General features: G+C 35.8%; 1 protein-coding gene and 2 non-coding genes across 3 annotated transcripts; 2 read left to right on the top strand and 1 right to left on the bottom strand.

Annotated features, from left to right (window-relative positions):
• Positions 1-572: 572 nt before the first annotated feature.
• Positions 573-6,218, bottom strand: LOC140755064 (uncharacterized). The gene is made up of 2 exons (XM_073090249.1): positions 6,080-6,218; positions 573-4,437 (listed from the first exon to the last, which is right to left on the bottom strand). Exon 2 carries the CDS (start codon positions 4,419-4,421, stop codon positions 819-821), a length of 3,603 nt encoding a protein of 1,200 aa, XP_072946350.1. The 5' UTR covers positions 4,422-4,437; positions 6,080-6,218; the 3' UTR covers positions 573-818.
• A 6,701-nt stretch (positions 6,219-12,919) lies between these two features.
• On the top strand, positions 12,920-13,013 carry TRNAI-UAU (transfer RNA isoleucine (anticodon UAU)). The gene is made up of 2 exons: positions 12,920-12,957; positions 12,978-13,013. It is a non-coding gene; the product is annotated as a tRNA-Ile (tRNA).
• Positions 13,014-13,535: 522 nt separating this feature from the next.
• Positions 13,536-13,629, top strand: TRNAI-UAU (transfer RNA isoleucine (anticodon UAU)). Its single transcript has 2 exons — positions 13,536-13,573; positions 13,594-13,629. It is a non-coding gene; the product is annotated as a tRNA-Ile (tRNA).
• The last annotated feature ends 4,498 nt before the right edge of the window (positions 13,630-18,127 follow it).

The raw sequence follows: 18,127 nt of genomic DNA, 5'->3' as shown, positions 1-18,127 counted from the left end.
AGAAATGCGCCGCTACCCCTGAGGACTAAGCAAGAACGCCTTGGAAGTCTGTCTCCCTGTCGGATAGTACATACGCTCGAAAAACATTACCCTCGGCAGTAGGACAAAAAGAACTTTTTTTGTTTGAATTTAGCTTGCAGAATACAAGTTTTGGAAGCTTAATTCAACCAAAAATTTAATTAAAGTACTTTTAAATATTTTCCTAAGCGCCTTTAAATATGTGGTTTTATTCTTTTTAACGGTTTGTGGCGAGTTAATGTAAGCTGGGGACAAATTAAAGCCACAAGGAAGGTAATGACTATGGTGTCGTATTTTGGATTCTTCTTCCACTGCTTTTAAACGGTTTTTAGTGTTAGTAAAAAATGTAGGTACAGTCCGCGTAAAACTGGTAGTCCGCTCTGAATATAGAAATGAATCGCGTCGCCACAGAAAATTGTATGACTACACCTGCTCGCAACAACTTCAGAGCGGACTAGCAGTTTGTCGCGGACTATACTAAATATTAAGTTGGTAATGTAAGGTAACTAATTGAAAGCAATATTTTAAAAGAATAAGTTTTTATTTAAAAAAACAATCTTTGGTACAATATTATTAGACAACGACTACATACATGTTCTTTCTTTATTACCATCCTTGCATTATTTATTGTATACTAATACAAAATAAAAACAATTGTCTTACTAAAACTTTTTTTAATAAGTATACATAGCAATATGAAGACAATTTATTAAAATTATAAGTGACGCGTGTATTTAATATTGTTACAATAATAAAAAGTTACCAAAAAGTAATAAAAAAATCAGATCTATACTTATTTTCTATACATAATTTCTTACACAATAATCTGACAAAACATATTTGTCATACAAAAAGCAACGGATTTCATCACTGTCCAATTCTTTTATCTTCTTAATTGATCTTTCATGTTCGCTGTACCAATTATACGGCGGATTTGTTGGCAACATTAATAAAGCTATAACATGGGTCTCGTGAATTTTAACATCGGTTAAAGTATCACTAATGTAGTAGTTATAACCACAATTGTTAATAGAAAGAATGCTACAAATAGTGTGACCAGCATCACTTATAATATTTGCCAATGCTTGATAAAAGCAATGGTAAAACTCCCGCTTTTCAACAAGTGTTGCTATCATTTTTGCCACTTTTTGGGCAAACTCCTTAGCTATTTTTTCAGAGGACCAATTCCTACATTTACCCGTTTCAGCATCCACAACATGTTTTTCTATATGTATAATTTTTCTGCAAGCTATTGTTAACTTCAGTTTCCATGCCATTAAATATACTTGTTCTTTCTTCAATGATGTTTCCAACACATCAAGCATACATACATAAATTGGTACCATACTTGCACAACGTTCACTGATCTTCGTGTCCTTATTCATGATGATTCTAATAAAATCATGTACAAATTTTCGTGCAATATATATTCCGTTGTCAATAAAGTCCCATAATTTCACACATTGGGTTATAATTGTATGCAACAATTCCAAGCTTCGTTGTTGCTCTTCTTTGTTAGTGAAGCTCACTATATACTTGGCGGTTAGGCTCCACTTTGTTCTAATGAGTTCCTCCAAACAATGTGAATCATATCTAGTTTTAAGGTTGTCCATAAATAACATATCATGTACATGTTCATCTATAATTTGAACGCGTGGAAACTCCCTTTGAACTAAATGTGAATATTTCTCCATATGGGAAATAACACTAATTTTTCGTCTGAAATCAACAGTCTTATCCAAAAATTTACTAACAGTTAACCAAGCAGTTTCAATCAAGTCTCCTTTGAACTTATCAGGCAAATTATCAGATACTAAAAGAGAATAAACACTATCATGGTCATCTTTATTAAGTTCCGAAGTATATAATTTTAAAACTTCGTATAATTCCTTTTGTGCATCTTCAGGTTCATTTAATATTCTATTGAATAATGTTTCGTATAATAACATACGTAATGACACATTTTTTGTTTTGTTCCAAACATCAATTATAAGCTTTTTTAAAGCTTCTGGGGTATAGCTTATAAAAGCCAATCGTAAACCGTGCTTTTGAATTGATAATGGAGCATCAAGTATTGATTCAATGAAAGTTGTAATTGAAGTTGAATTGGCTAAATAATTATTAAACACTGGCAAGCAGAAATGTACATAATCTCCGGTGATATATTTAAGAAACATTGATAATGGAAGAGGCGGTCGCGAATGATAAGCCAAACGACAGATAGCTTTTTGAACTTGTAACACACGATTATCCATGTTTCTACGATCTATTTTAGGAATTAAAGGAATATATTTTTCCATTAATGTTGATTTGAATTCTTCATCTGCCAAATAAAATACGCCGACCACAGCCATTTTAACGTTTCTATATTCACGATATCCAGCTGGAATATCCGCTAAGTATTCCTTAAAGTATTTTAAGTACTCTGCTCCAACATCGTGTCGAAAGTAAACCTTTAATTTTCTAAATAACCGACTCAATCTAAAGATCCATCGATAGGTATTATACCTTATGTCAGCAATGCCTTCTATAGCCGTTTCTACATCTTCTTTTAACCAACGTACAAAGTCTTCTTCAGTGATTGGTACGAATTTCTGTTTGAACTTTTCATGACCCTCATACATATCCATATTCTCCTCCATATATTTTACAACAATTGCAGGGCACTCATCATGTTCTCTTTTAAAAGTGTATATTATATTCCATACCCGGTATACTAGTCTGTCAATTTCTTCTTTAATTGGGTCACGGTAGTATGGGTCATCTTCTTTAGGAGTATCATCTCGTGGCGTTTCCAATAATTTCTTTATCTTTTCAGCATAATGATTCATTAAGTACGTCGCAATAATTTTGTTTCTGTCAGGCGACAATTGTTCAATTATCGAAATAACGTGGTAAAAATGTATACAATCTATATAATTCAGGAGTACACCCGGCAATTCTATGTTGTGAAGAATATGATAAAACACTGATCTAAGTTTATATTCTGGTCTAACATATGCTTCTGTAGTGTACACTTCTAAACTATAAAATAACATGTCGAACGCCGCCCAGCATTCACTACTGAATGAATAAATGTCATTGTGCTCAATTACTTTATTGATAAAACTTTCTTTATGGGCTTCACTTTCGTTAACGTGCCTTTGGTAGTAATGGTTTAGCATTTTTATAACATCGTCTTCATTCCGAGTAGTTTCAGGAAGAATATTTACAATTCGTGACCGTTTATCCTTATCTGGTGTGAGGAAAACATAACGCTTAATTCCAGGAAATGCTTTTACAAAGCTAACAAACCTGTACCACACGAAATTCTCAATTTCTGACCAATCCTCATCACGTTCTATGTGAAGCAACGCCCACGCCTCCCGTTCTTCAATAGTCAACATCTGGTAGTAACTTAACCTATAAAACTGCTTAGTCATTTCGAATGGTTCACCGGGATATTTTGAAGTAAATAATTCTTTTACAAAAGCAAATAGTTCATTCTTAGGAATTTTACTGAGGAGAAATTGATAAGTCTGATAATAATTAATTGACCAAAAATAATCAGCCGAAGGCGGTAGCAAAGCGAATGCTAATAACTTTACATCTTCGCTTGTGAGATATCTTATCAACATGGATTTATTCAGTTGGTTTATGTAAAGTACTGGATATTTTATAACTCTATCCTTATACTTCTTTAAAATATCTTTTGAGGTCCTAATTCCCAATCGTCGTGAACAGTTGGGGTATCTAGAATCATTGTGGTTATGTGCTTCTAATATGTCTAAATATTCCTCATCTGACACAGTGTACAGGAAACGAAGCTCATGTTTAATGTAACTGCTATAGTCACTTAATGCCATATACGCTCGAGCCACCTCGAATGAGTTGCCAATAAATTGCTTTAGAAATTTCTTATCTCTAAAAGAATTAAATTTGTCCCAGTTCTTCATAAGTTCCAATTTGAAACTATCTGGAGTGAAAACGAGGAATTTATGTGCATATTCTTTCATTTTATTTTCTTTGCAATACGTATAGAAGTCTATAACTCTTTCACCGTTTCTCAGATGCATAGATATAGCTGTAAGCATCTTTCTTTTCATTTTCAATGACATGTATGGAAATATGTTATTTACAAGGTAGGTTGTATTAATATAATGCGAGTAGTTGTCTTCATATATCCATGTACAGTTAAGCGCCTTAGTGATGTGAAATACATCACCACACTTCAGTACTTCCAAAATGTAATCAATATTCTTGTACCTCGTCGCGAGATCAATTTTAAACAGTTTGTCGACGTCACCCTTCTCTTCCATATTCTTCACTTCATCGAAATCCACTTCCAATCCGGCTGCTTCAGTTACTTTCATATTGAGGTCTTTGTGCCTCTCTCCGAGGTTATTTCCCGTAAGGATCAGCATGTTGATTTGTTTTTAACTGCAATAATAAAAGGAAGTTTCATTTATAAGGCTATATTAAAAAGTTAATATTATTTTTATAATAAAGGTGGTGGAAATCTATGCGGTTGGACTCTCGAGATTTCACTTTAAAACATTGAAAACACTGCTACTTATATACCAACTCCATATAAAACAGGAGTTTTACCTTAACCTGTGACGTGTCCTCAAGGACACGTTCGTCTTATATATAAGTAAGCTTACCATGTAAGTATGCACCATCATCATCATCAACCCATTATTGTCCCACTGCTGGGCACGGGTCTCCTCTCAGAATGAGAAGGATTAGGTCATAGTCTACCGCGCTGGCCAAGTGCGGATCGGTAGACTTCACATACCTTTAAGATATTTTTTTTATAAATCTCTCAGGTATGCAGGTTTCCTCACGATGTTTTCCTTCATCGTTTAAGCAAGTGATAATAAATTTCTAATACGCACATAAATTTGAAAATCAGAGGTGCGTAGGTTTTGAACCTCGGACCCCTCGATCGAGAGGCCGCGTTTCTTAACTAGGCTATCACTGCTTTTTAACTAGCCAATGCACCAACAATACATAATTATTGTGGTACGTCGTTCAGAAACTTGATAGAAACATTACCGTCACATATAGGCAACGCGAATGTATACAGGGAGCGTTCCAATTTAATTCCAATTTAGGTAGCAAAGCATCTTAGTGCAACCTCACTAGGATTATGTTATCGTATACTGAATAAGTAATAGGATGTCAATAGAATATATTCAATATAATGTAATTACATTAACCCTCATTCTTTAGGGCCTCCCACAAAGTTTCGGTATTATGAGGAGCATGGACAAAGAAAAATATCCAGAAATAATTATAGTTTAAAAACTAAAAACCACGCTAAAATCTCACAAGGAAAATCGTTAATCCTGATTCCTGACGATCTTGATGAGGAGAATGGGATAAAATTATTAAAATCGTGTATTGTCATCAGTTCTTGATAATTGTTCAAAATTTTAAATGAATCGGACCGTTCAAAGTGGGTAAAAATCGAGTTCAAAGATTCCGTCACCTACATACATACATACAACCCAAGCTAATAAAAGCGTGGTAATAAAATCATTTAAATTAATTATTTAAGTGTCTAGCCGGGTATCGAATCTGTGACCCCTACTTATCAGCGATATGAACACTACTGTGCCACGCTTCAAAATGTCAATATTCAAACAGCACAATATTAATAATAATTATTATTATTTAAAATTTTAATCAAACTAAATTGCGCAATATTATAATCGAATTTTAATTTAGATTACGTATAAGCCTAATTATTTTAGTACGTAAATATTTTTATCAAACCAAGAAAATATTAGTACAAAGTTACCTATATCTTCTGACTTAAAAAGAAATAAAAAAAATACCTACGTGAAAGACCTACAGCATAGTAACCTGATTAGGTTATAATTTTTATTAGTTTATATCGCTATGCATAATATTTTAAAGAAATAATACAACTACAACACAATTATATTTACTTAAAACATTAATACGATAATATTAATAGCTAGTAATATTGAAAAAAATAATAATATGGTGTAATAACCTATTACAACTTAGTATCGGATTTGTACGTTTTATATAATAAAGGAGGTAAACTCACTTTGCAATTATAACTTGAACGGCATATAAAAGTACTAGAGAACACTTTCCAAGTAATTATCGTAGTATTTCCAACTGAATTTTATAAAACTAGCACGGAATTAACAAAACAATACACCGTTGTCGACTGCCAAACTACACTACGCACAGTCACAGTTCAAGCGACGTTGTCATAGATGACGCCTGTAGACAGAGACGCAGAATATTACGCGAAAGGAAGAAAGAGACAAGAGATAATAACAACTCTGATAGCATTTGTGCCGGGTCGAATACATTGCGAAATTCTCAGATTTGATGCGTCACAGCGTAAGATACTTGTTGCGAATTTTATTATTGTGTAGTGTAATTGCGCAATAATATTAATCGTTTAATAAGTCGAAACATGGTGAAAGTTATTATATTGTTATAGTCCGCGCTATATTATATTGTTATAGTATTTGGATTTAAACGTAGATCGTTTAAATCCAAATCATAATTAAAATTCAAAGGTTTATGTAAAATTAACATATACAATTACATGTACGAAGTTATTCTATAACAAAAAGCCTTAATTAACTATTGTAATGTAAAGCTCAAGATTTATTTCGGAAATTTAACTTAAGTTTCGAGAATTCTCATAAGGACAAACAATTCTCACCTTTAATTCTGATGTAAATTTTCACATAATTCTCGCAGTAACGAACTCGAGTTAACTTATTTTTACCGCCATAAACAATAACGATAAACAAAGGGTTAAGAAATGCTGTGAAAGTTTGTTGTTGACTGTCGTGATGTTGAGGATTCAGTCTCAGAACTGGAAATTTATTGTTTTGTTGTTTCGTGTTTTATAACTTCAGGTTTCTAACATTGTTCACTTTTACCGTATTTGCACGACTCTAGCCTTTTCATGCAGATTCTATATATTAAAAGAAAATCATTTTAATCAGCCTAGTCATTTTCTACTTTATCCCCGACAGACAAACAGACAGAAAATATTTCCAATGTCACCGTCCCGTGCCAAGATTTCTTGCATTTCGTTCTATTAGAAAACTCCACCTTGTCTGCTAACTTATGACATTTAAAAATCAATTCCCCTAAAAATAAAATGCAGTCAGTTTCATTCATTTTATTTATAATAGTTATTTTCTCGTTTTCCCAGGAAAATATTTCAACAATCGCCATTCGTAACAAGATTTCTTGTAAGTATATCTGCTTAATTATGTTCATCTAATTATAATACAGAAACACTCAAATAATGTTCTATTTATAAAGTTTATTTAACCCTATTTAGTTTCAGAAATTACTCCAAACAGGTTGTAGTATTACAAATTTCAGTATAAGATACATTCTTATTAACGGGTCACCTAGTTTCAAAGTATACGTATTTACATAGTAAAGTTGACTTTATTTATGAAATCAAAGAACTCAACTTCTCCAATAAATTAGCATAATTAATGTATTTTGAAGTCAAAGTTCGAAGCTCTCATTAAATAATTATGATTCAGTTCATAAGTACCGGGCTTCAGTATTTTCTAGTATAATTTGCACTGAATTTCCATTTGTAAAATATATATTATTTCAACACATACAGTTGCCATGATAGCTATGTTGATTCCCAAATTACGCATTAAAGGCTTCATTGTTTGACTAAGGTTTCTTTCACAATGAAAAAGGTTTAGGACTAACATGTAATCTACCAAAGTGGCTCAAGGCTGCCGTTATACTTAAAAACGAGGATACTGTCTTGTGAGGCAAGAATGTATGATCATCCACAGATTCCTCTTCTATGTGGTTGATTGTAAGTTGGTTATAGAAGTATTAAGACGGTAGTGACTACTTACCATCAGGTAGAGAGTAACCTCTTTTTCTCCTTCATCCTTACAAAATCCTTTTAAAAATTAATGTACAATACCCAAGTCCAAAACAATTCTACACCAACAACCCCATTTAGCAATCCCCACAAAAAAACTTCAACAAAAGCTTGAATAATCAATTTAAATGGTACCTTAAATACAAGCCATCTATGTAAAGATCTCGTGGAACTACAAAGGATAATGAACAAAGCTATGGAGAGGTTTCAGCTCAACTGAATCCCGGTATCACAACAATCGTGAGACAACTGAGTATAAACGTAGTTCACTTTACTCGGATTTATTTTGTGTCGTTACCTTTGAGTTTAAACGGTGTTGTTTTGGATGAATAGTTGTGATAGCGTAGTACTAATGACATTTTTATCTTTATCTTTTACAATAAAAGAGTTAAACAGACCAAAGGTGGATGCTGTCATATTTACAAATGAGGGAAGTATCTTGGTGCGTAAAGCATTTATGATCAGCCACGATAAAATCCGTTTCACAGGGTTGGTTGTAATGTGGTTACAAAATTTCACGGGAGGACAGTGAACCATACTACAAACTCTTTTTCTGTTACAGCCTTATAAAGAATTGACTGTATAGTACCCAAACTCAAGCCAAGCAAGTCTAACAACAAAAGCATTCCACAATCCACCAAAATAATTCAACAAATAAATAATCAATCTAAACGGTACCTTAAATACAAGCCATCTATGTAAAGATCTCGTGGAACTACAAAGGATAATGAACAAAGCTATGGAGAGGTTTCAGCTCAACTGAATCCCGGTATCACAACAATCGTGAGACAACTGAGCGTAAACGTAGTTCACTTTACTGGGATTTATTTTGTGTCGTTACGTTTGAGTTTAAACGGCGTTGGTTTGGATGAATAGCTGTGATAGCTTTGATAATTATGAATTTCTGTGCTATAACATCGCGTTAAAATACGTAGCATGTAACGTTGATTCAGTGTAGTGAGATTGTTATTTTCATGATCGGTGCTGGTGTGGATGAATAGCTGTGATAACGATTATAATTACGAGTTTCCGTGCTGTAGGATCGGGTTAAAATACACAGCATAAAACGTTGAGTCTAGTATAGTTGCTTCGTTATTTTTATGGTTGGTGTTTCTGGGGATGAATAATTGTGGTAACGGTTATAATTGCGAGCAGATTATGATGATTGATTACGAATGATGATGATTTAGTGATGCTGTAGCATCGGGTTAAAATACACAGCATGTGACGTCGAGTCTAGTGACTTGAATTTTTATTTTTATGACCAGTGTTGGTTTGGATGAATAGCTGCGTTAGTGATGATAATTACGAGTTTCCGTGTTATAAGATCGGGTTGAAATATACAGCATATAACGTTGGGTCTAGTGTGGTTGGATTGTTATTCTTATGATCAATGTTGGTGTGGATGAATAGCTGCGGTAGTGATGATAAGTACGAGTTTATGTGCAGTAGGATGAGATTAAAAGACAGCAAATAACGTTGTTGTAACGTAAAGACTTGTCCCTGTAGTTCCGGGAGCAGAATAAGGCTACGGTATCCCCTGCCTGTCATAAGAGGCGACTAAGAGGGGCTTTTTGGGTTGCGGGCGGCAAAATTAGAAGCTCGGAACGCCCGGCCAACGACCCCGGGAAGCGGGCGGTATGTGTGGTGATCCAATCTCACCTGGGCGCAGCCCGACGGAGCAGTGTGATGAGAGGACTCCGGTTGCGTTCCTTTGGAGATCCCGAAGTCCTCTACGCAGCGCTGAGGACGGCCACCGGGGGGCTTTAGTGCGGTATTAATTCCGTGTCGCTCCCACGGCACTGGGTACCTTTTGAAGGTTTACCCGTCGAAAAGAAAAAAAAGTACTCTTTAAGTTCGTTACATACCACACCAGAACATAGATATCGCTTGATATAGCCGTTATAAGACTGATGATCTACATGGGATCTCCAAAGACGAGATAAACTTCACGTTTTTAATTATTACGGTCTAAAAGTACAAATTGAATTAATATAGGCAAACATTTTCATAAATCCAACAGAAATGTTTTCATTTAGATCATAAAATCAACTCACTATCACCACTTCCTGCTTTACGTAGGAAATAAAGAGGGAAAATAAAAAATATCAATAAAAAGAACGTCTTTCACACCCTTCACGGATAAGGCAATAAGTCAAACAAATTCATAAGTGCTCATAAATCCTCAAACTACAGAAGCACATGGTCTGAGGAATCAAAATAGAATGACACCTTTACGACGGTAGGACGTAATACTAAACGTGGGTACTGACCACAGTTATTGGCGTGTAATGTAATCATTTCAGAGTTATTACTGGTCAGCATTACAATTCGCACTTTTGTAAAATTACACTTAAATAAGTAAGTAAAATCCAAAATAAGTAACTTCAAATGTATAATTCAACAAAATAAGTTATTCAACGAAGTTTTAAATGAATATGGATATCAACTATTTGGTTAGGTTTGAATTCATAACGTATGTTATGAAATACTTATAGTTGTTAAAGTAATGTATCTCAGAAAGAATTTTGTATACTTTTTCTAAACTGAAACACACTGAAAGGGAAGCAATTAATAAAATATAGTTCCTATGATACATAGGTCAGTATTCCTTTAAACCGCACTTTATTGTAATAAAGTAGAAATCCGAATTATTACATTAGTTACTTGAAGACTTAGTTTAAAATTTATGTTAATTATATTAATAAATCAAGGCTCAGTCAGTATATTAATAATATTATTGCACAATGTAAAGTTTCAAGATGAATATGTTTGTTATTACCATTACGTTCCTTGGTCAGCATCTACCTTTACGAGTGGTTGTGAAGTTACGACGTAATCCTCACAGTTAAGGTGAGTCGTAAAAGCAACAACACATGCTTATAATTTTACGAGATGAACTGCCTCCTGAATTTATAAGGGTTATACTATGTAAAATGTATTTCGAGGATTGTGGGGCTTGAGCTGATTTTTATGTTACGTCAAAACTTTTATTGATGGGTAACGCCGATTTAGGGGATAAAAGAATATGATTGATATCTTTTAGTGACAATAATAATCAGTGACATCCTTATTTTTTCTTTTTTTTTCTTTACGAGGGGAAACCTTCAAAAGATACCCGACGACATGGGAGTGAAGCCGGGTTATGTGGGATTTTTACCGCACTGAAAACCCCCGGTGGCCGTCCTCAGTGCTTGTTGGAGAACTCCGGGATCTCCGACGGAACAAAACAGCCCTCCAAGCGCGATGCCCGGATCGGGCTCTGCCCTGGGGGAGCGTCCGCTCCTCCCAAAATATCTGGTGATTACGATGGAATGCGACCGTACATATCACCGTCCTTCCCGGGGTAGCATACTGGACGGTTCGAGCTCCCACTCTTGCCGCCCGCAACTCCAGAAGCCCCCTTTTAGTCGCCTCTTACGACAGGCAGGGGATACCGTAGCCCTATTCTAGTCCCGGAACTACAGGGACAAATCAGTGATTTCCTAATGGTTGAAACTTGGCCTTTCAATCTGGAGGTTCAAAGTTAAATCCCCATATTTTGAAGTGTTTTTTTTTAATTAATACGCTCTCTGCACTCACAACCCTAGATTCCCTGGAATATGGGTGCTATGGACATACATACACAAATACACAGACCCAGATACAAAAACATAAATTCAACATTTAATTCATCACCGGCCGGGAATCGAACCCGGGACCCTCTGCGCGTCAGACCGCTATGGTGACCGCTCCCCCACGCGGGTCGTAATTCGTTTTTTATTTACTGTGAATAAGTTGTTTTTTCTATTATTTTCTATTAAAACTTCATTGTACTTGCTATGACGGTGAAAACATCGTGAAAGAACTTAGTATTAGAGATTTTTAAAAGAAGATGTTCTCAAAGGTAAAGGCCAATTCGCACTTGGCAACCGCAATGGACTGAAAACTAAGTTTAGTCTTCTCAGTGCGGAGAAACATGACTTAGGTAGTTATGAGGTAACGACGACATCAATCAATTACTAAAAGTACCATGTTAATTATAATTACTTTTATTACTAAAAAAAATATTGGTCGGAAAATCGGAGTGAAATATAACTGAAAATCCAGCCAGATGACCGTATATACAAAAATCTTATCAAAAATCATCAAACAGTTTCGAAGACGCAGAATCATAAGGACATGCACACCAAAATTATATATTAAGATTTGCATAATAAACTCAATAAGCCCTTTGAAAGCGCAATGAAGCGTACTATGCTGGAATTCAGCTTATTAAGATCATGCATCTTCTACGTTCGCCCTTTGCGGTACACGACATGTTTTATTCAACAGGACTCGTGGAATCTCTTTGACTTACTGTTCGCGATATAAGCAACGTAAAGTTGATACATTTTTGATAACGAGCGCCATACGTTAGAATAGATTATGACGTATAGGCAGCATATACGTATAGTCCGCGTCAAACTGCTAGTCCGCTCTGAATATAGAAATGAATCGCGTCGCCACAGCAAATTGTATGACTACACCTGCTCGCACTTCAGAGCGGACTAGCAGTTTAGCGCGGACTATACATACAAGCAGCAAGAAGTACATGCTGCGCGTATCAAAATTCGACGTTTTTCGATTTTCGACGTCACAGTATGTATTTTTAGGGTTCCGTACCAAAAGGGTAAAAACGGAATCCTGTTACTAAGTCTCCGCTGTTTGTCCGTCTGTCTGTTTCTATATACACACTAAAAATTAAAAAAAAAAATGGGGGGCAGCATATAAAAAACGCTGTTTTAGACGTTTTAACAAATAACTATGAAACCGTGAAGGAAGCCAACTCAAATGTTCAAAATTTATTTACTTCTACGGCTGCTACGATAACAAATAAATGAACAATAAAAAAAATAGTGGTACAGAACTCTCACTTGGCCAAAGTATCATCTATGAATAACAAAACTAAACTGAAGTAGCGTTCTTAATAACGTAAGTATGCCAAGGGTAGATTTGGCAGCCAGCCTCGAAGCTCAAGTGGCGCAATTGGTTAGCGCACGGTACTTATAAGGCAGTGTACGTGTGAGAGATGCCGGGGTTGTGAGTTCGAGCCTCATCTGGAGCATATTTTTACTATTTCAACGAAAAAAATTCACAATATAATCTAATAATAAGAATAGAATAATGAACAATAAAATAATACTTCACAAATTCATAGCCTTACGCGAGTAACCCAATTTAGAAAGGGAGCCAAAGGTTCGAGTATTGTTACTGGACTAACTGCATTTTTAACACGCTTTCAATTTTATTATACTGAAGTAGTAACGAGTAAAAGAACAAACGAGTTCGATTTATACTCTTTAGGTGCGGAACCCTAATACTAAGCCGCCTGTCTGTTCGTCTATCTGTCTATCATCAGGCTCTATCTCTTCAACTATAATAGATAGATCCTTGACATTCTAAAGTGTATGTATAGAGGTGGTTCATACAACAACAAATGCTAAAAATATGATAAAATGAAAATTTGGCGGTACGGAACCCTCAGTGCGCAGGTTAGACTCGCACTTGGCCAAAAACAAATCTAAACTATAGTAGCGCTCTTAAGAACGTAAGTATGCCAAGGGTAGATTTGGCAGCCACCCTCGAAGCTCCAGTGGCGCAATTGGTTAGCGCACGGTACTTATAAGGCAGTGTACGTGTGAGAGATGCCGGGGTTGTGAGTTCGAGCCTCACCTGGAGCATATTTTTACTATTTCAATGAAAAAAAAAATACACAAAATAATCAAATAATAAGAATAGAATAATAAACAATTAAGTAATACTAAAAAAAATCGTAGAGACTTTTTTGTTATCGAGGGGGAAACCTTTAAAGGGTGCCTGGTGCCGTGCTAGCGGCACAAAGTGAGATTCTTACCGCACTAAACCCCCAATCTCACCCCAATTGCCGTCCTCGGCGCTGCATAGAAGACTCCGGGATCTTCAAGGAACGCTACCGGAGTCCTCTTAGCGCGTTGCCGCGTCGGACTCCGCCTACCTTCAAATATTTATATTTCCTAATATCCTTTTGAAGTACAACTATGTAGTTATGTTTTGCGTCGGGATGCAGCAGTCAGGATACAAAAAGACCGAAATTACTTATATACATATATGTATTTAATCAAACCCGAATTTTTACAAATTTTGATTAAATCTAACCTAAATTATAACTAACTAACCTAAAATGAGTAACTTGCTGGGGCGATGTTAGCACCCAGAGTGAGTTCCCACGATCGGAACCTTGTGGTGGAAACGGAGCGGTGGTGCCGAGTCAGCGTTCCTAAGACACGGCGGCGGTGCAGGATCGGATGTATTTCTCATCTTGGTTAGTCCCAACAATCTTGGTTTAGGCCAATATATAACAAACTTCAAAATAATTGTTACTATGTTTGTATAAAAACAAATTGATCTACAAAACATTGATGTTTAAAGCATTTCCTTACTTGAAACAGAATACCCGTGTGTCCCAAACTAGTTAGGCAACCGAGATAGCACATTAATTGTATGGATACAGAAATAACACATATCCCCTGATGATGCGGTGGCTTTGCAAATTAATATATCATCATGTGTGAAAGCAAACGTAATAGAATTAATTTGACTGAATGAACGGGGAATAAACAGTATTCAATGTTCTATGCTTGCTGGGATATTAATTTTCAGGTAAGCAAAATGATATAAATAAACTATCGTGCAAATTAAATTTGATAGGAAATCTGCGTAAGATGAGGAGTTTATTTTTCGTTTCCTTATCCGATTGCGTACAATAATGTTTTTCGACCGTTTGTATGTACCTTCGGTACGCCCTACTACGGCTCAAGCTTTTTAATTTTTGACAATATTTGATTGTAGAAGTGACATAATCTATATTATTTTCCTTATTCAGTTAATTATTTCTAAGCAATCTACCCGACTGCTTCCCCCGTTTGCTGTTTTGTTTTTCTAACAATTCCTAGTACTTTTACTGACTGATATATGAAGCGACGCGATCAAACTTGTTTCAAATCAATGATCGGCTTCAGTACCCTTCCCATGAGTTTTCAAAACATCCCACAATTTTACGTTACGTTTACTCAATCCATTATTCTGTTACGTTTGCTTCAGTAGACTGTAAGTAAGTGCTCAAGTGACGATGAACTTTTTGTCTCCCACACATGTTCGCCAAAAGAGAGATAAAACATAAAGCGCCATTTTGTCAATTTAGACACTTAATATTACGTTACTGGCACTATAATTCTAATACAATCCGCTAGGGGCGCTGATTGGAAATAGTATGGGCCAATACGTAAACAAATACCAAAACAGTCATATTTGTCAAAACGTAAAAACTTATAGTAAGGGTACAGGTTTCTACCTGTACCCAGGTACAAACCTGTACCCTTATCATGTCATATCATGTCATAGACTAACATTTTTTCCCTATGCTAAGAAACCCTGTTCCCTGTAGATTTAGTTACAGATATCCACAGGCGGCAAAGACCTCTTACTATCTATCTAGGTGAACTACATGCGCATTTCTACTTTAATCTTTAAAATCATTAAATTCTAAGATACATCACACGAGAACCACAGTAAAGTTTTGCATGGAGAGCACGTAGCTATGCATGCCGGCTGACTACAAAAATATGTCTTTTACATTTTTCTTTGAGCCATAAATTAGTATGCAAAAGTACAAACTTGGAGCGTAGATCTAGGTATTATGTATCATACTAAAATATATTAAGGGTGAAATAAGGTTAGTTAGACCCATCAAGATTTCATAACAAAATATATAATTTTGTCAAATTTATTTTAGAAACGGGTACGCTATAAAGCCCCCTTTTGATTGAAAATGATTAAATCTTATATATAAAATTCTCGTGTCACAATGTTAGTTACCGTAATCCTCCGAAACGGTTTTACCGATTTTCACCAAATTTTATATGCATATTATTATAATAAAACATAAAATTGAATAAAAATCCACAAAGAAATCATTCGTTTAAATAATAATGATATTTTAATTTAATAATTTTCAAACACTTTTTAATAGTAACTTAGAAACACTCTGTATAAACATTTTATAGTACCGAAGATAAACTTCTCTACGCTTCGCTATACGCTACGTGAGCTACATTTAAGAACTCATTAGAACTTGAAGTGGTGAATCAACACATGCAAGTGCTTTATATTTCTCCGCTCCTATTTAGAGAAATTAAATGATGTGTGCAATCTTGGTATTATTATTGTACTGTACTTGTTATACATGTTGATGTTTTTTATGATATTAAAAATGTACTCATTAATGAAAAATACGATGTACAAAAATTAAATATAAATGCCCGTTGTTAATAACGAATCTATCCAATCTTTATATACCAAAGATCGTTGACAAAGTGACATTTGACAATTCTTCATACTACAAAGATGAAGTCGATCTTCAGTAGGCAAAGATAATAAACAATAATAAATAATAAACGCTTTCTACACTCACAGCCCCACACTAGGATTCCCTGTGTCGTGGGTGCCATGGACACACACATAGACAAATACACAAACACCCAGACCCAGAAACAGAAACCTAAATTCATCATTTAGATATCTGTCTGGCCGGGAATCGAAGCCGGGACCCTTTGCGCGTCAGACCGGTATGGTGGCCGCTCCGCCACGCGGGTCGTCAAGATGAAGATTGATTATTGATAACGGACATAAGAATCCAGTCTGAAATAGTAGGATATATTAAGATATATCGCAGAAAAAACCTAGTTAGTAACTTGGTCTCTCGATCGGAGGACCGGAAGAATTGGAGGAGGATCGGAGGACCGAAACCTTTGACTCTACAAAGTTACATATTAGAAATTAATTATAAGTGACAATTAATTAAACGACGACGGAAAACGCCACCTAGGCCGCCACGTCAGAGTTCATGAAAGCAGTTCTTAAAGGTCTACCAATCCACACTTGACCAACCCTTCAAACTTATTCCAGAAAGTGCTTCCAGGATCACGTAAGGGACGCACCGGTGCGTTTTTCCTCCGGAACTTCCTTATATGCACAGCGGCAATGGGTTTTAGTAAATAAAATCTCACGTAACCCGATCTTTTTCTCAAAAGCTTGTGAATCTGAAGATGATTTCCCTTGAGGAAAAGTCATACCTGAGGTCGGTCACAGTGTTTACTGCCTTACTTCAAAACCTAACCGTAGCTGTAAATATAACAAAAATCTTCACTTATATGAGGACTCCAAGAGACTTACTACTTTTAGCACATCGATCGACGATTTAGCGCGTTTAAAGCTGAATACAGTAATCAAACGGCATGCCTCACACATTTGAGTACCGGTCGCTATTTTTTAAACCCTTGATGCGTTCCGAACGCGAAAACACATAGAACCAACACGTCGATAAAACGCGCGATTTCGATACCGCGACCAAACGCAGTAAGTCGTCATGTGAATTCGCCGAAACGTTATGCATCGATGTGGTAAAAGTGGCTTGTCGTTTAGGGCCGGAAGAGAAAAATACAATGAAGATGGTAGAACCCTTCATGGCTCTACTCCGAAGGCATCACTTTCATAGCTATTGTGCCTAATAACACCAGTGTTCAACACTGCTGCGCTCCGATTTGGAGGGTAAGAGTATACTTATCAGGGGCATTCCTGTTTAATTCTGAAGGGTAGCGCATCTGTGGCCGACCTCAGTTAGGAATCTTATCTGGGGTTAAGTACAGATACCATCAGGGACTGCAAGCCCATTTGCTACTTCTATAAAAATGCATGCTATTTATATTCCCAACGTTCGAAACCCTTAATTATTCATTCATTTCATTAAGCAAAGCTATTTATAAACGAACACGTATAAGCTACAGCATTTATTATCATCAAATGAGCTCGTGAATGTAGCTCACGTCTTTAGAACCGCAGCGTTTGATGCAGCTGGAGTAAAGTCTAATTAGGTGCTACTTTTAACGCGCTTCTTGCGAAAAGGCGCTTCTTTATTGGGACGATACGACGCCGACACGGTACCGGCGCGACATCACTGATAGTACGATATTCGCTATTTCTTAATTTTTGGTCAACAGATACTCAGCTATTTATTCATTATTAATCGACACCGAAACGTCACAATGACTTCGTAATCTAAAACTTATTTCTCTAAGAACTACGAATGTAGAACGATTGATAAACGTTACAATACCGTTAAACCATTCACGACATGTCGGCGTC

This window comes from Epargyreus clarus, unplaced genomic scaffold, assembly GCF_041222505.1.
Source record: "Epargyreus clarus isolate Ecla_fem2 unplaced genomic scaffold, WU_Ecla_fem_2.2 ptg000032l, whole genome shotgun sequence".
Lineage (NCBI taxonomy): Eukaryota > Metazoa > Arthropoda > Insecta > Lepidoptera > Hesperiidae > Epargyreus > Epargyreus clarus.
This window is presented reverse-complemented; position numbering and strand designations above follow the sequence as displayed.